This window comes from Trachurus japonicus, chromosome 15 (assembly GCF_045865225.1).
Source record: "Trachurus japonicus isolate A0001 chromosome 15, Traja_1.0".
Lineage (NCBI taxonomy): Eukaryota > Metazoa > Chordata > Actinopteri > Carangiformes > Carangidae > Trachurus > Trachurus japonicus.
In genome coordinates this window covers 25,197,417-25,217,066 of record NC_140921.1, presented here as the reverse complement: position 1 = coordinate 25,217,066, position 19,650 = coordinate 25,197,417, and the positions used below count along the sequence as shown (strand labels likewise).

At 38.7% G+C, this 19,650-nt stretch overlaps 1 protein-coding gene across 3 annotated transcripts in view; it reads right to left on the bottom strand.

Annotated features, from left to right (window-relative positions):
• The window catches only part of macrod2 (mono-ADP ribosylhydrolase 2), a 394,808-nt gene extending 382,755 nt beyond the window's left edge, over positions 1 to 12,053 (bottom strand). For all 3 annotated transcript variants that reach the window (XM_085800746.1, XM_085800747.1, XM_085800748.1), the window contains exons 1-3: positions 11,837 to 12,053; positions 8,151 to 8,252; positions 6,523 to 6,633 (exon numbers count right to left, since the gene is read on the bottom strand). In XM_085800746.1, coding sequence (XP_085656872.1) covers positions 6,523 to 6,633; positions 8,151 to 8,252; positions 11,837 to 11,873 — 250 coding nt within the window. In that variant the 5' untranslated portion in view covers positions 11,874 to 12,053. The remainder of the gene's footprint in view (positions 1 to 6,522; positions 6,634 to 8,150; positions 8,253 to 11,836) is intronic.
• Positions 12,054 to 19,650: the final 7,597 nt, after the last annotated feature.

The following is a 19,650-nucleotide window of genomic DNA, read 5'->3' as shown; positions in this document are numbered from 1 at the left end:
TGTTTTCAAGTGTGAGTGTTGGAAAGAGAGTAAGTGTGTCGACTGGGTCACAAAATGCGTGACCGTGAAGGAAGAGGAGACTCATTCTCCAAAACACTCAATATGGTCATAGACCATTAGCAGTGCAAGCAATGGGAGATATTTCTGTTAAGTGCCAGCCGGATAGACACTGACAGCAAAGACTCCCATGATTACTTTCCATTAGCCACACCTCGTGAAAAAGTATTTCTATTTGGTCATGTTGGCACTACATAGGACCAAGGAGATTAGGTAAACAACTTTGACGTTGACCAATGCCGGCTGCAAGGCTGCTGACGATCTGGACACTGGAGGGGAGCAATCGAACTGAAATCGGAGGAAGGGAAAGCTCTCCAACTGGTTTGTCACCTCAGTTAACATTTACACCCTGATGGCTGGGAAAACTCTGTCCTTGCGCTGTATCTCTCAGAGCTGATACGATTAACTGGACCTTTTAGTGCAGGACCCAATGCAACCTACTCACCGGAGTCATTTCACTGTTCAACAGAGCAGCAAGTTCTCTCAGCCAGGGGCATTGATTTTCATTCTTGGTGTGACAGTGCAACAATCACAAGTTTGCTCAAGAAGTTACCAGTCCTCTGTCATGGTTTCCAATGTACAGTGTGTGTGTGTGTGCGTGCATGTGTGTGTGTGTGTGTGTGTGTGCGTGTGTGCGTGTGTGCGTGTGTGTGCGTGTGTGTGTGCGTGTGTGTGCGTGCATGCGTGTGTGTGTGTGTGTGTGTGTGTGTGTGCTGTCAGTCAATGTACTTGTATATTGTATACTATACACAACTGGCAGCAGAGGAAAAGAGAGAGCTGAGAAAGAGAGCGAGAGCCCCTGAATTGCAGTCATATTGCTGGGAGCATGGCTGCATCACTCAGGGAGGTTATGGTACAGGGTGTGAATCTGCAGAGACAGATAGACCGATCGAGCCAGACTCTCAAGGGGCTGAGTGTATTGTGCAGCACATCCCTGGCCTGACAGAAAATCTAATGAAGAGCTGACACTGACAAGATCCCCAAACAGTAGGAAGCAAAACCAAAAGCCATCGGCTTTATCAATCACTAAGGGAAATGAAGAAGTCTAAATTGAATTGTAAATTTGACACCATTCCTTGGCATGGCATGCCAGAGGCTGGTGTTAGCCCATATGACCTTTGAGACAACCTATTCAGTAATAGTCAAAAAATGTCCCTGTTTCTTAACAGCAATTTGGTCTCCCAAAAGCTTCTTAGACTAATGCAGCAAAACAAGGATTGTGATAGCAAATCAATCCCACAAGAGTATTGGTTTCACAAAGTATGAGAGGAGTATATGTTGCCATACATTACAACTGGACCTTTAAAAGTACTTTAAAGTTGGGATGAGTGACAGTGAAAAGTCTGTTATTTTTTTAGAGTTTGGCTATAGACAAGAGCTCAGCAAGAGAATTAAAATGCCACATCTACTTTTCATTCTCCAAAGCTTTCTGCTTTGCAGGCTAAAATATTACCAGAGCACTCAGAGTCATTCCCTAATAAATAAGGCAATGTTCTCCATTAAGGCTTGTGACTCAGAGAGACCACATTCTCTGGACATCATACACCATTATCCTGCACTGTTGTTGCTACAACTATGAGGTGTTCAATAAATGAGTCAGGATGAGCCAGAACCACCATCTTCTTCCCTCATCCCAACAACAAAGTAACCCTCTGAGATGCTTGTGGTATTGTCTTTCAAGACACATGAGTGATATTGAATGATTTTACATTTGTTCCATTTACACAAATAATTAAACACAGCAGCACAAACATGTAGAAGCTGGATGAATATTTTTTCTAACACTCCTTGCATTAGACATGGGAAATGTTCAGTCCTTGAACTGGCAAGTAAATTGGTCTGGGTTAAATTTTGAATGTTATAATGACTGTAATTACCCAGACACATAATAACAACAGTTGGCCATCTACATGTTTACCTTGCTCTGACTACAGTATATTGTATTCTAATCAGTGTTGACTAGACCAGGGCATGTAGCCTTCTGTCCTGAACATTATGCATGAATGACTGTGAAGCTAAACAATTCTGCCAGCAGGCCAAGAAACCCCGCAGGCAAATACCATTTGAATTAACTGCATATCAGAGAACTTATAAAAGTCAGTCTCTGTGGGGATCACGGTATTCTGCCCTCTGAGGGTCACCGCTCTCATCACACCTGTGATGACTGCAGTACGAATGACTCCATACAACTGATTACAAATTTCCTCTCACACTCAACTCCCCTTCAGGTTCTTCACAGTGATCATAACCAGATTCCCTATGCACAGTAAATTGGCTCCTCTAAAAAGAACGATCTAATACAGGAAGGTGGGAAAGGTTTACAGCGGGTAATGGATTAGGAGTCAACCCCTCTGCATAACAATCAATTGCACAGTCATCATGATAAGAGAAGTTCTCTCCACCTCTCACTGCTATCTTTACGACCTCATTCTGATCAGAGAGGGATGGTGACACTCACATGAACTCCACACACAAAGACAAAGTGAAAAATGGAAGACATTATCTGGTGTTTGCCATGTAAAAGCAACAGTAATGACATACATTAAATTAAAAACCCAGCTTGAGAGGGGTGCTTTCAACTTTTTGAGCCCTGCAATTTTCTATGAAACATGTCTTGATAGACTGCGATAGTCTGCTCTTTCCATGTATTACTGTCCGATACCGATTCAAAGATGCATGCCAAAGACATGGGCTACTAGAGTCTATGAATAAGCAATGAGGGAAAATGCTTGGTATTCGTTAAAGTTACAGAACAAAACTTATACAACAGAGAAAAATGCATCCAGCACAAGGATCTTGGTAGAAAGTCTTCCATACTTAAGAAAGCAATAACCAGGACAAAGGAGTTGCTGCTCTCCTGTTGCTGTCATCCTTTAAAAACAGTGGGAAGACAAACAGCATAAGCATGGTAGGTCAAACATTTTTGCAGACCAGTGGAAAACGACTTCACACTCAATCGAAACAGTAGGCTGAATCAGACCATCTGCTGGCACTGGATGCTGCCACCAAAGCCACCTTGTCATGAAATAGCCATGCTCTCTACCCCTGCAGTTTACCGATGTCACCACGGCCCTCCTGCCTTGCTCTCTCTAGGTTCTCACCCAGGTGACAGTTTGATCACCTCCTCTCCAACCTCCAGCCAAACAGAATTAAGGAAGAATTAAAAACTCAATGAGCCTAATAATTAAACTTTAATGGAGGGCATAAAGCAACTTGACATCCCCTAAAAGCTATAGGCAGCCACCATAACAGCAGCACTGTCACCTGGTCTGAGAATTATGGACATTTCTCTTTCGCAACCCACATATTCCTGCTGTCATAACGAGTTTTGCACACTTTCAGTGTATTTGGCTTATAAAATGTTATGCGATAAAGTATAATAATAATAATAATAATAATAATAATAACAACAATTAACTTTAAAACCACATGTCACAGCAAACAAGCAGGAACACTGCATTCTGTTCTTATTTTCTGAATTTGACATTAGGAATCACTGTTCAGTCGAATAAGTCATAGTACATTTGGGAAACAGTAATTCTAATGCAATTAGCTGTGTCATAATACATGATGACCAAAATTTCAATATTCTCAGCAGCATCACTACTACCATCCTGAATTAACAAGTCAACTGCAGGACTGAATAGTTCAGACTAGTGCTAGCGGCCAAAAGGTAGGCCAGCACAGGATTATAATAGCATCTTCAGCTAGTGGTTGTTATTCAATTCATGTCCACTAAACACACAAAAGGTTACAATAAGCAACTTAAATATGTAACGAGTGGAAAAGAGTCTTTCATTTCCATACATTTTACATGCCAACCTTCACATACCTGCATTATGCATAATTAGTATGCCTGCAGTTGCCAGCATGTTTGACCCATGAGAAAAAGGCATTCTGACAGTTTATTAAGCTTTAAAAATTGCTTTCACAGTGCTAAAAAAAAAAAAAAAAAGTCACACACTTTACACAGCAGTCTCCCGGTGCCAGGCCTAAATGAAAAACAGCATGAGAAAATGGAAGTACTGCAGGCTAGAGATTGGAAGCAGTGAATAGATGAAAGGAAAGAAGTTGAACAAACTATCCAAAAGATCTTATCAGTGTATGTTGCTTAACATCCGCTATGTTTGTTCACATGCAGCTCACAACTGTGTTACTCACTAAAATTTGGACAAAAGCCACGACAGCCAGAACATGCCAGCCAGTTTAATAAATACGTAAGAGCATTAGAGCAATAATAGTTTGTAAGTGTGATTCATGAAACATGGTGCCACACTGTAAAGTCTTTTGTTACCAGTGACCTCAAAAATATGGCCTGGGCCATTCCATTCACATTAACTTTACATTCACAACATAGTACTGCTGAACAGAGATGTCATAACAGTGGGCAACAAAGTCCACAATGTTCTTATCAGTCCAACCGCAAAGACAGCTACAGTAGTTCTGCCATATGACTAGAGCAGCAGTGCTGAGACCCTCTGAAATTATAGAAAGGGTTCAGCAGTTATTTCAACCTTTCAGACTCTCTGACAGGCTGCTAAACAGAATGAATTGCCTCCCGGCTAATATGTAGCTCAATCAGATCATGAACGTCTGGCAGTACTAACTCTCTAAGTCAGCAATAGTATAAAATAAAAGCCTGCAATGTTCTTTACTGAACTCCATTTCATTCTGATAGTCACCTTACCCACTGCCTTGAACTTAATTTGTACAAAATAATGACTAATAAGTCCAAGGACTCAATATATTTCTGAAATAAAGTTGTGAAAAAAGTCAGTTCACAAGGTTTCATTCTTGTATACCTTATGACACTGGTGAGAAACTTCCAGAAGGACCACCAACTACGGCACTTGTCCGATAGGGGCTTTATGTCAGAATGGCTGGAAGAAAGCCTCTCCTCAGTCAAAGGTTGCAGAAAGGTAACTAAGGAGATTCCCTGGTCTGATGAAAACAAGACTGAATTGTCTGGCTCCAATTTTTTTAGGAAACCAGACATGACGCTTCTGGCTGTCCTTCTGGAAGTTTCTCAAATCTCTACACAAGATCTCCGGAGCTCAACCTGAGTGATAAAAATGTTCCTGGTCACCTCTTTTGCCCAGGCCCTTCTCCACCGATTGCTCAGTTTGGCTAGGCTGCCAGAGTCCTGGTTATCCAAACTTATTCATGCAGCCCAAGTTGTAGCATTTCTCTGATCTGTGCCTGACAGGTGTGTGCTTTACAAATCATTATATCTAATCAACAGAATTTACTGGACTCAAACAAGGTGCAGAAACTCGAAGGCGAAATGGGAGGCACCTGAGTTAACTTTCAAGTGTCATAGCTAAATGTTTTACTTTTTTTTTAAAGGTTCACAGGTTTTATGGAATACTGAGTGAAGATTGATTGATTTTAATTCTAAGAGGCTGCAACAAAACTAAATGTAAAATATTGAAGGTGTTTGCAAATGTACTATACAGCATGTATACAGCAATACAAGTCAATACAAGTAGCAGTTATACAAACCCAGTGCAAACAACAAATGACCTAAAACTGCATAATAACTGCTGCAAGGGCTTCACTTATGAAAGGTCAAAATGTTGATGTAGTGACACAATTGCCATGACATTTAGGTGTGTGTCAGGTCTCTGTTAGGTGTACTGCACCACATTTCTGTCTTTTACATGATACTGATGATAATTCAGAATGTCATATCACCCTGTCCTCAGCAGGATGTGTATTTACATAATAGATTAAATTCATTAGCCTGATCCAACAGAGCAGGCTGCTTTTCACACCTATTAATCTTCATAAATTACAGAGTCTAAATTCCACACCAGATGTACACTGCTCAGTGTGTTTAAAAAATACTGCACGATTAAGTAAAAGTTATGAAACACAACTGCAGAAAGCAGCGGTATGATATAGTGCTACTATATACAGTAATAGCTGCAAAACAATTCTATGCATCAGCTGCAGGAGCAATAGGTGAAGCAACCTATTTGCACCTTTGATTATGTGTGTAGGATGTCAGCAGACTGTAGAAATTACATAAGAGTAGCACAAATCTCTGAAAAAGGCATTTCTGCTAACCCTCTTTATGCATCTCCTCTTTTACTTAAAACAAGAGATTCTTGCGATGTTTTCCCAAACAGCACTGGATATGTGACCACCTGTCACTACAGTACAAACATATTCCACATTACTGACAAATGAGATGAGAACAGAACTTAACCAAATCAAAATTAAATTTGTTGTCACTGGCACAAGGCAAGAGAAGGAGTTGGAACTACAACTTCACAAAGGATAAGCAAGAAAGATTTCAGAACAGAATCTGAATGTTCACTGGATTTCAGGTGATGGGAAGTCTTTCCAAATCTCAACAGTAGAGGGCAGCCAAGGACAATTTAACAGCTGAGCTGCCTTGAAGCAAAAAACACATTCACACACAGAACAACACTCCAAAGGGTTGAAGAGCAGGATCCTTACCAGCATTGACTATGGCATCCACCTCCAAGACAGTAATATCTCCTTTGTAGAGAGACACTTTATCACTCAGCCCGCCTCCACCTGTCAGCTCCTGCCCTTCCTCGTCATTTGCTGAAAAAAGAAAACAACTTTGAGTAATGCCTCCATATGTTTGTTGTTCTTTTAATGCAGCAAGTCAAATACATATTTGTTCCTTTGAACCAGTAAACTTATATATAAATGGGCATTTCTAATGTCAATCTCTTTACTTCAGTGTATAATAATACAATTTATAAAGGTTTAGAATGCAGTTGTCCATTATTTAAATGCCCCATGGACTTCACAGAAATCCATTTGATGTAATAAATGTAGACAATACTGTACCTTCTTTACTGGCAACAGTCCAGATAGCATTTGTATGTGGATATTGTGAATCTATTCAAGCATTCCATCTTCCCTCTTTCATACAGTTAGTGAAAAAACTTCAAATTGTGTGTTGAAATATGAGCTTTACATTTAGTAGTTTGTGAGTGCTGCGTATGGGGTTAGGGTTAGAGAAGATAGTTTTGCTGTGGCTATATTTTGTAGAGTATTTCCTCTATTGCAGATTGAGCCAAGGATGCTGTCAGCTAAGAGCCTCCCACATAAAGTTATTAAACAGTTTAATTTAATGTAGTGAAAAACACAACAGCAATGTCATCACCAAGCACTCCTAAACAATTTACCAGACTACCTCACTTCATTGAACATCAGTTGTAGCCTGTGTATACTATATACTGTGTATATATACACTATATGTATATATAGTAGTAAAAGTAAATTGATATTTCTACTGAAAGTTGATGTCAATAACATTCATCGCAATCTGGTTGCAACTTAACTGCACACAAATGGATAAAACACATACACATATATCACACTGACAGCAACAGTCAGACTCTTTACTCAGTACTGTACATAGTTGAAGCACTTTGGCCATCAGGTCAGCTCAGTCAAAGTGACCATCGGGTTCTTGGTCACCCACTTACCAAGTTCATTCTTCCCAATTGCTTAGTTTTGCTGGGTGGCCAGCTCAAAGTGAAGTCCTGGTTTGTTTCAAACGAGAATTATACCCTTGGGACCCTTCAATACTGGAGACATGTTTTGGGATAGTTCCCCATAAATGAGCCTCAACACAAACCATCCAGAAATTTTAATTTTATTTTTTAAACCCCCAAATTAATTGTAGGTCTCCTGAGTTTAACAATCTACATAATGTCCTTGACATGATATGATAAGCTATTTAGGGGATAAAAACATAATAGAAGGTTATGTGTTTTCCTACAGAAACATCAGCAACAAGGTTTGTTTTGAGGGCTATTTATAAAATGTTTCCTTTGTTTTATATTTTTATATTCTGTTTGCTTGTCAAGAGAAATGTATGACACATTGTTTTGTCTGTGCTCCTCTCCAGGTTTATATGTGGATTATCCTGTCCTGTGACACTGCTCTACTTCCCTTTCTCTGGGTTCATTGCCTCATTTCCTGAGGAACTTGGGGAATCATATACACACACTGTGGTTAAATACACAAGAATGTACAAAATGCTTCGGACGAAATAGAAAAATTGTTGTATGGACAATACACACTCGAACAGTTAGCCGTCTTACCTTTGTTTTCCTCTCTCCAGGTTAAAATCTTGTCCAGAGATATAAAATCTTGACGACGATACTCCTTGCGTCTTTCCTCCCGTTCTAGAAGGAGCAGTCTCTCTGCAGAGGAAAGTAAGCACACATTTTTGCTGGTACACAATGTTAAAGAATAAAAGAGGGAAGAAAGAGGGAAATAACTTGGCACTAGAATAGAAATGCACTAGAATGGAAATAAATAACTTTAACATTCATTTCCAGTGAAGGTCAAACTTTTTGGTTAAATCCATTGATTGAATGATCTGCTTATTTTTGTGTCTTAACGTCACAACAAAATGTCTACCAGCACCCTTCCTTCCCTTTATATGCCATCCATCCACCTTAGCAGCTGTCAACGGTCTCGCATCCGACTAGACTCCTCCTCTGGCTTCCCCTGTGGTTTTTAAATGTGCTATATAAATTAAGTTGATGATTGATTGATTGATTGATTGATTGATTGATTGATTGATTGATTGATTGATTGATTGATTGATTGATTGATTGATTGATTGATTGATTGATTGATTGATTGATTGATTGATTGATTGATTGATTTGGTGCTCCAGAGTGCACCACTGCTACAACAATCGTAAACACCTGTAGCCCTGCTCCTCACTTTTTCTGCTCCTCCTTACCTGTTCAACTCTCTAAAATTCTCTTCATGACAAATCTGATCCTAAATAATGTGATCTGTGACAGTATGATCCTGCTTCATGCACTAAAAATTCCATTTGGCTTCCATGGTCAAACGACAGTATCAACACCATGAGCATCCCTGGAGCTGTAGGTTTCTGAGTACACTTCAGTAAGGTAGCTGCTTGCCATTCAAAGATGTTTTATGATTGGATGATGTCTCTGATCTGATCTACTACGTCACATTGTCAGCTATGTGCCATGGAGGTCCAAAACAAACTGGCTGTTAGGATTGGCTGGAATGAAAATGTGCATACTGTGTTTCCATGACTCTTATTTGAGAGCTACTGCATTACGGTCACCATGTTGTCTAAGCTTTGTTGTACACTGAACTGTTCCTCCTTCACCATTGCCGCTCTGAGCTGCTCTGCACAAAGTTTATGTGGTTTTATTTATCAATAGCTTGGTGAATAACTTAAATGAAGTTGTTAAAATCACACAGTGACCGAGTGTTTGAACTGCACCTTGTATGGTGTTCAACACGGAGAAATTTTGTCATAACAACTATATTTAAACTCTAAACTAGGTATCTGAACTGAACTGTGCCATGTAAGCACTTACTCCAACATAATTGATTGACATTCATAGATCACACAGCTGACTGGTGGTTACCCTGCACTGCTGTATCACTCTTTAATCCTCACAGCTTGTGTCCTCATGTTCATCCTCATTTACTGCACAAGATCCTCAGCTTGCTAGTGTTTCTCCCAGACAGCTCCAGACAAACAAGCTTCATCCTAATTACGTGCTCCATTGTAACACGCCAGCGTGAACAGTGAAAACTTTGGTCAATTAAAACAGCTCCTCTCTAGAGCAGTTTAAGTAAACTGGATGTGATATGACCACACAAAAGCATAATAACAGTGAACTAAACAAGGCACTTTCTTTAACTGGTCTGGGCTTTGTTACTTAGCTTCCATCATGGGACCTTAGGACTGTTTTTCAAAGGAGCTTGAGTTATCACACTTGGCTCAAACACAATGAAAGCTTAACATATTCAGGCAGTATGGAATGACTACATTTTGGTGGAAAAATACAAGGTTCCTGAGGTTATCACTTGGTAACATCTCACTGTAGGTCAGGTTTACATCAAAGGTATCTCTGAAATATGGGAGGTATTCATTCTATCCCTCCTGTATTTTATCTCCCTCTTGCCCACTCCTGTCATTCCCAAGGCCACTTTTATTCTACATGGATGAATAAAAAGGCAGTTCTGAGGTTGAACACAGCAACGCTCTCTGGACTACACTGAAGTGCTTCATTACTGTGCTGAACTTTTAGCCACCGAAGAACCCCATAGCTTTGCCTAGTTACCATTAAAACAGGATGGGTTCAAATTCATGTGCCCTATTAAATGTCAGTGTCTACAAGTTGTGTATGAAGCACATGTGATTTTTCTATGCTTCATGAGTTGTGAACGGAAAGGTCTATCGCTACATGCAGCCAACATCCACATTTAAAAGTTGCCTTACTGAATTTCATGACAGTTCTCAACCTTCACAGACTCAACATCATAGTGGAAGGCTGCATTTTCGCCCATTTTGAAATAAGGCTGATATATAAGACCAAACCAAGTGCCACCTTGACTTACAACAATCCATCTTTGGCAGTACTAGCCCTGGGCTAAATCACTATTTCAAAAAAAAAAAAAAAAAAATCACATTAAATTCCTCAAGTTTCAGAATTGCTGTCACATTTTGACTTGCCTTGATCTCTTAAATTTGAGCTAGAGGGGTATATGCACAGAATATGAAGCCTGATTTTCTGATGCTCATTCTGCTAAAACTGCAAATGCCTTGTTAGTTATTACAGTTAATTATTACATTCTCTGAGAATTTGAATTATTACAAATACACAAAGTTTTAAGTCAAGAAATAGGTCTTGAGTTAGTGAAACAGGACTTGACTGGGGACTATACCGTTTCTCAAAGGAATGACCACCATACATTCTAATGAATAACTAACAGTGGTATTATTGACTACAAATAATCTTTTCTCCAGGTCTTCAAATTTGTCTGAACAAGAAGTCCACTTGACAGCCACTATGATTAATTATATGGAGATGTACACACATTCAGTTTGGCAGTCCAACCAGGAGGGCCACGGGTATGATCAATGCATTCCGGTTGGGTTCACTGGTCTGCAGCTCTGGTACTGTGCAGGTTAACTCACTGACATAAACGCACAAGGTGCCGTTAATGAAATAGCCGTCACTAATTAATGTGATTAGTTACACCTGCGCATTAGCCTGCCTGCTATGGGAAGTGAAATCACCTAGCATGAAAAAGCTAAATAAACTACCTCTGAATAACAAAACGGGGTAATGGGCATAATGGGTTTAAACGTAGCCTATTATTTTATTTCATTCTATTTAATTTTTTTGCCCTTTTGCGCACAGCAGGTCCAGCCTGTTCAGAAACCCAAAGCACCACAGAGTCAAATAGACAAGTTTCAGCCCTAGCATCATATGCAACTTTCACTGCGCCTTTGAAACGCAGAAACAGTCTCTGTTCGCCCTCTCATAAATAATGAACAACCGCGTTTTAAACTATTAAGACACTCCGCTCCTTTGTTTTGCCGAGGTGTGACTGCTGTTTGGCTACAGCAGAGAAGTAAGCTATCACACAGGTGGAGGCTAGGACATGTTAGTTAGGAGCAGGCTCGTCTAACAGGTGAATACAGTGATCAGTTAGCACCTTACATACAAGCTAATAAGCAGGCAAGGGGCACTGTGTGAACAGTATTGTTGCGAATGTCAAACATGCATTACGGCTGCCAAACACAGTCGCAACATGATTTCAACATCTGTCCAGTCACTGTGGGGGATTATTAGCAGTCTGGAGAGTAAGTCCTACCACAGTAGCTACTAGTGAGGAAACAGACAGAGTGGCTGTCAGTCCACTGGCATGCTTAGGATTCATGCTGTCTGCCATGGAGATGATGATAGCCTCATCCCCCCCAAAAAACAAGCCTTACCTTTTTCAGCCTTCCAGTCCTTTTTCTTTTTGCTCATGCTGCCGGAATGATTAGACTTCGAGAGGTTGTTTTTTGACTGTGGCAACCCCAGGCTCACAGTGAATAGTGTTCCGGGAAAAAACTGAAATGGAAAGTGAAACAGCCTCTGGACGGTTGTCTCACCTGTGAAGCTGTCAAATTTCTATGGACCTCTGTCAGCTCAACCTACCGTGATTGCGCCGTAAATTATGTGTACAAATCCTGGTGAAGTGATTGGCTAGCGAAAACGGAGAACTCGGCGTCTGATTGGTTCAGCGGTCCAGTCAGTCACACGAGCTCCACAGACTGGGGAAGCAGGCTAGGCTGTTTCCGGCGGGTCATCCGCCTGGCGTGTGAGGTAGTGGGCTGGTAACGCCGGGCCAGTCGCATGCAGACTGCATACATTCAAGTCAACTTTATGTCACTGCTCGGGAACCGTCATGTACATTTATATATATATATAAAATAAAATTATATATATATATCGGGTTTTTTTTCATTATAAATATTTCATTTTATTATATATTATATTATTATATTATATTGTATATCATTTTATTATATCATTATTTTATTTATCTTTTTAATAAAGATATATGACGGTTTTTCCATGCAGTGACATAAAGTTGACTTGAATGTATGCAGTCTGTATATAGATAGATAGATAGATAGATAGATAGATAGATAGATAGATAGATAGATAGATAGATAGATAGATAGATAGATAGATAGATAGATAGATAGATAGATAGATAGATAGATAGATAGATAGATTGATTGATTGATTGATTGATTGATTGATAGATTGATAGATTGATAGATAGGTATATTTTTGCTCCCTATAGCGTGTCTTGCAGTATTTAGAGTTAATTTATAATCTCATTACTGTATAGGAAAGTGTTGGACACAGGTGCATACAGGGATACTGGTGATAACATGTTCATCCGTAAGCCATCATTATAATAATTTATTTAGGCTATATCACACCTCTTACTATTCCCAGTCGTTAAACCTGTATCAGAATGACAAAATGGAAATATTATAAGAAATATTGTGGCCATTGATAACTAACTTAATTGGGTTATTCGCCTTTTTTGTAACCTTTTTTGATTCCAAACTAAAAAATTCAAACTCGTTGTAAATACTCTTAGTCTAGTTGATAATATGCTGAAACCCTGGACTATAATATTACCTACAAAATTATTGTGTAGGTAATCATTTGAATTTAAGTAACATGAGGACTGTTTTGATGATTACAACCTGTAATCTAGTAGCCTATCTGGTATAATATTGTGAGACTTTAACAATTCTGAACACAAATGGACACAGATGCATGGTAACCAACCCTTGTTTATGGCAGAGGAGAGTTACGGGATAGACCGGATCAGACTAGTAACTCAGGCTGTCATATGTGTGAGCCTGGTTCCAGAGACTACCGTCTGTCATCTGTTGTGTTAGCTCTGCTCTGGTCCAAACCCATCTGCTCCAAAAAACGCTGACATTATCTCAGAGTGGAAAATGACTTTCATCCAAGCTGAAGGCTTGGTATGATCCAGATCCAGATTTTTAAAATTGAGACTTATTTTACTGAAACACTTCAGTGACTGCAGCTGGTTGATGTAGTACATAAATAGGCCATATCAATAATTATGACTGTAAACTGCCATTATAGTGAGGAGCTGTGACCCAGTTGGGCTTATTATAGCTAAAACTCATATTTCAAAGGGCAAAAAGATTTGCATTTTGGTTCATGGCAGAACAATTCTCTAACAATGTTCATCAGCCATCCCATATTGCAGTCAAATTAAAGATCTCTATCTCATTGAGCTGCTGCCCTTTTTAGGAAATTAAAACAAAGTAATCAGCTCTCATATCTAGCACAGAAATTCATCATTGTTCTTGTAAAATCTTAATACATTTTCAATTTAACAATCTTACTTGTATGTTCAAAACAGTAGAGCAAAGTATCAGTGTTGGTTTAATTAAAAATAAAAGTGATATCTAATGCTTTTTGTTTGTTTGTTTGTTTGTTTGTTTGTTTGTTGTAGTCTATGGCCATGAGGCCGAAATGCACAATTGGATAACAAACTCTAAACTATTGTGAGCTGTGTCTAGACAAGCTGAGTAATTTGACTCAAGTGGCCATTGCAGTTTTGCCCCCTGCACTATTCAAACTGAGCCACTAGATGTCGATCTTGCAGCATTATAAACATCAGTGCATAGTGAGAGTGATTTGGGAAACTGGTGTGGGTCATAAGCAATGGTCATAGTTGGCATCACATGTAATAGCCTGGGAGAGGTTTATGACTCAAAACTAATCTTATAATCAGTGGGATACATTTTACTGAGGCGTTCGGAGGTTGGTATTTTTTTAGTCAAATTAGGGAATAGTAATGAGTCAATAATCAAATCTACTTTTTAAAAGATATGTTTATATAATATGTGGTGAAATAATCTGAGGGTCCTGGTCCAGATTATTTTAACCTATTGTTAGGCCTTAGAACACTTTACAAAACTGAAAACATGAAGCTATGAACTACAGTACATACATTATATACTGAAGTATAGTCCATAGCCTATATTTATGGTTATGAGCTCCCAACTCCTACTCACCCACTCACACAGGTGTGTCTACTTATGTTGCGTGATTAGTCCTGTTCTTGACTGTGTACAATCCAGTCTTCATTGACATGTGTATACTTTTATTACATTTGTTACAATGGGCCAGTATACCCTGTCATTGTCATTAATGATCCATGGAGATCTGTGGCATCACATTATTCCTAATATACAGTAGTTTAACTTGATTGGTGGTCTAATCAGCCAGAGTAACTGAAAACACCTGTGTAGGTATAGGTGGCCTTAAAGCAACAGTATGTAGTTTTTCAACCTTAAAATCATGTCTCTAAAATCAGGAGAACAACTCCTCAAGTGTGTTAAAAAGTGTTGTAAATTCCTGGATTCAGTCTTCTTCTTATTTTTTTTTTTTACATGTGCTTTTTTGTGGTTACTCAAAGCACAATGAATCTGATGAATCGGAAATAACAACCGTGTATTGTCTGGGCTGTATTATTTACAGTATTTCTATACAGTTCATATAAGTATAAGCTTTTTCATTGTTTGAGATGAGTAAAAGTAGAAAACTTGGCTGCTATTCCCAGTGAATAGTGATTTTCTGCAGGGCAATCTGTATATTCCAAACTGGGGAGCATCTATTTGTGTAAGCATGCGTAGGCTATAGTTATTGTCATGGTAACAGCGCTAGGAGATTATGTCAGTGGCTGTGCATACATGTAAGAGCATTGCATTGTCTGATCTGTTGTTGGCTTGATAGGTATTTTTTTCACATACAGTACCTAATAAACATAACATACTAACAGCAAGCAATATAATCATCTCCAGAGATACACAAAATTATCCATAACTTAAAGTCAGTCTGGAAGCTATAGGAACTATAATTATGGCAAATGTTGTTCATACATGTTCTATTGTCACTATCTGTAAGTCCTTTGACATTTCTGTGAAGGAACTATATCATCATGTCTGTTTGCAGTCAGTACCTGGTGATAAAACACATCATTTGTTAAATACAAGAATTAGTTGTTTTTGCAGTCATAGTTCAAGCCCCAAGTGAAGACTAAATCATTCTATTCTATGGGGATGTCTGATGAAAAACGGGATCTTTCTGCAGTGGTCTTAATGTTTATAGAATTTTTCATAACTTGCCAATTACAATAAAAGTTACAGAAAACATCTCTTACTAAAAGCCTGAGATAAAGTTTGACAGTGTGCACACACAGCACATTAAAGCCTGCTGAGGGTGATTTCTGGGAACCAAAATAATTCCTCAGGCAATCTGCATACACTCACATGTAGACATACCACAGGTTTTTTATATAAAGCTTTGCAATGGCTCTAATTTACAGTTAACAGAGGGGGAAATTTGTAGCAATGCCACTCTGTCAGAGAATCTATGCTGTGATCACTTAGCACCATCTTTGACGCAATATCGACCCTGAACATGAAAACACTGTATAGTGTGGTGGTTTGTGTGGGTTCTTTTCAACCTTCTCAATCAAACATTTGTCTGCCCATGTCATTCACGGTGTCCTGCCGTATATTATGCTCATGTGTTCCACAGATGTGAACAGCGGCTCCCTATTCTGATCAAAAAGAGCCCAAAACTTTCATCAAGTAGGCTAATTCAATGAAGACATGTGTGCATAGACACAATTTGATACACACTTGTCTGAAAACATTATGCTTCATGAGAATAAATGATCAACTTTGCAGTGCACAAGAAAGTCCCTGATAACACTTTGTGAATAATCTCAGCTACAGTAAATTGCACTTGTGATTGTCAATGACTTCAAAATATAAATTTTGTTTTACTCAGAATCACAAAAACTGTGCACTTTTAATGTCTTTGACAAAAATATGAAATAACCTTGAAGATTGATGTTGAAGCATGCTCCTGAGTTCTGACTCATCTGAGCAGCGAATAATCACAAAAATTCCATCTTATTACCTTTACCAAACCAGTGAAAAGAAACAGCTCCAGCAACAGCCTGTGAATATGAAAGAGTGTTTAACAAATGTATTTTTGTTTTTTGTTTTTATGCACAATAATATTATCTTTTTTCATCTTACCTATCTCAGAATTAGGATATTAATGTCTTATATTTCCAATAGCATTTCACGTTCCTGGCTTTGGCATCTGTTTTATTTGTGATTTTCTGTTGTAGTTCACACTGTCTACTAGTCTGTAATTCAACTGCAAGAGCAATTTGTCATGAGATGCATTGTGATGTATTGATGTGAATATGGTGGTTTACTGAATGGTACTTTGTTTAGTCTACATCCTTAGAATGGGTTTGGGGTTGGATTAAAAAAGCATCACACTGAGAGTATTCTTTTCCTGCAGGATTCCTGTGGGTTGTAGCTTTGGCAAAATGTGTTGCAACGGCTCCCTCTGTTTATTTTAGTCTATTTAATAAAGCCCCCATCCAGCATGTCTCTTCACACCAGAGCACGCCTGCTCTCTGCCTGCTCAAAGCAGCAGGAATTCCTCCCTGATCGCTGGCTGAACTCAAGCTGAATAGATTTAGTGTGGATAGATGTTCAGATGTTCAAAGCATATGCACATAAGTGATCCAAACTTATGTGGCTTCTATGTATCAACAGTTTGCTTTGTAGGATAATTCTACTTATATTATATTGATATGTAGCTTCACATTTCCATTTTTCCAGCACAGCAACTCATTTTATATACTTTAATGGTGTTTTAAACTTTGACTTGTTCTCCTTTATTAATCAAACAAAAGAATAAAGAAAAAAATGGAAACATTTTTTAATCCATTGCTGCAGTCTTCTTAAACAAATCAAAATATCACGTGTTCCCTGTGACTATGCAAATAGCCTACTCACAGTGGGAAAGAGCTACTCACCCAAATGAGCAACTACCTTGTCTGCCAGATGCCAGAGGCTTTGTGGAGGTAGAAACCCAGAGAGAGAGAGAAAATACCATCACACTATATTGCCCGCTCTTTTAATGCTACAGAGGTTTATTAGCCTCCTCCTTTCTGTGTCTGGACTTCTATCTATGCCCCAGCCACACTGCAATAATCCAGCTCAACACAATGCCCTTTTGCTTCAAGAATCTGCCCATTAAAGGTGACTTTATTTTTCAAAGGCATTTCGGTTCTTATCTTTTTTCTTCTTCTTTTTTTATGTTTGTAGCCTACTCTGAGTGTCCTCTGCACAAGAATTTCTATACCTTAACACATGTACAAATGGCAAATGAACTTTATCTATCTATCTTTCCTTTGTGGAAGGAATGTAATTTCTCATGATATCTTAACACATCACGGTATGTAGCATTCTGAAAGTAACTTGTTAAGATGCTTAATTTCAGAGGTTATGGTGGGGTCATTTTGTAGCTACAGTATAGCTTGTTTCAGTTCACAAATAGCCTATATGCAAGGGTAAATTTGTCTCAAGATGAAGAGGAGGGGGCCTCAAATGAATCATGTCTGCCGTCTGTGTGGTCATAACAGATAACACCTCTATTAAAGCTGAACCGGCAGTTTTCCTCTGCACACCATTAACAACAGCAAGGAGAAGTTTCCACAGAGATTTGATGGCATGCGATACTAAAGCCACCCCCTAAAGGCTCGCTGGCCCCTCTTCTGGCCCCAGCTCTCTTTCCATTAATTGCTCAACGGCGTTCTTTCATCTCCTTTGACTTGATCCAAAACAAATAACATTATGCTGCACATTATGATTAAGGAATGTGCTTGTTTTGGTCCACCCATACAACCTCTGCACAGGCCATAAACTTGAAAGTGCCTGTTCCAGATCAATAATGATATAGGTTTTCTGTTGATTTTCGATCATCAGGGGTTATGAGCTGATTTGTTGCTCCACGCTGAGGTGATTCACAGTGTGGTTTAATAATAATAAATTCTGAAGAAATAGAGCTGATTTTCAGATCTTAAGGTCATTCAAATGCGATACTGAGTGGCCCATATCTCACACTTTTATCTGTGTCTAGCCACACTGAAACACTGAGTCATGCTGCCTCGCAAATTCAGTGCAACATTTCAGAGTGCCCGCATTCTACTACAAGTAAATCCTATTCTCCGCCCCATCTCCCTGCTCTTGTTCAAAGAGAGCAATGTGATTACTGTTGACTTGATTTGCAGTTGTGGGCCCTACCCTTGAACTAAAAATATCTCTTTAGAAGATGGCCCGGGTTGACTATTCTCAGTTATTCAACCTGACAGTATCCAGAAATGTGCAGCAAAACTGTTGAAGTGAACCATTACTATGAAACTCAGAATTATTAACGTGTACTCTGTTGATAATTACATGTCAAAAATATAGCCTACACTCAATAAATGAACTGTAACAATGACCTAATTAGACTGGTGTGCTTTAAGTTTGAGGAAGTTTTTTTAATTTTAGAGCCAACTCAGGTTTATCTCTTGTGAAAGAAATAACTTTTTTATTTCAAACTCTGACCATCTCTTTGACTTTCTCTTGAGCTTTTGAGACTTTTGTGTGAAGTACTGGTGAAGTGGTCAAGACTTTGTCTTGGGCACGAACTGGGCCTCTTTCATCCAACAAAAACAACTAAGAAAAAAAGATGTTAGATTCCAACACGTCATACAGAAATCTGTCATAGAAGCATACAAAGGAGACTACTGTCCACCGGTCAGTAGACATTTAGTCATGCCATGAAGAGAAGAACACAGATTTTATTTTTATTTTTGAATTTTTGAATTAAAAATACTACAAAACCTGAACCCCTATTGTTTAATGGTTCATCTTGCAGTCTGGAGGCACATTCTAATAATTATTGCCAATTAATTAATTAATGGTGCATCTATGTCAGTAGCCTATCTAAACTAGATCTATGAAACTGCCCACAACAAAGTCTGTTAATAGAATAAGAGGACATAAAGAAATGTAAATGACATGTTGCAGTAAAAACTTACAGACAACACACACAAACAAATAAAATATTTTATTCCATGCTGTGAGCACCATAGACACATGCCTTATTGTATCCACTCACATCTAGGCTATTATCAATAAAGTCAGATAGGCTAGGCTACCTCAGAGGCTGGCAAATGAAAATATATAGTGTTTTGCTTTAGTTAATATTAAAGCATGTTAAAAACAGATTGTCGGCAGAGTGAGATAATAATTTCATGGCAGTCATATGAGAATTCAGTGTAGACCTCATTTAATGCTAAAGATAATAATAGTTATATCTGAGTAGCCTAATATGA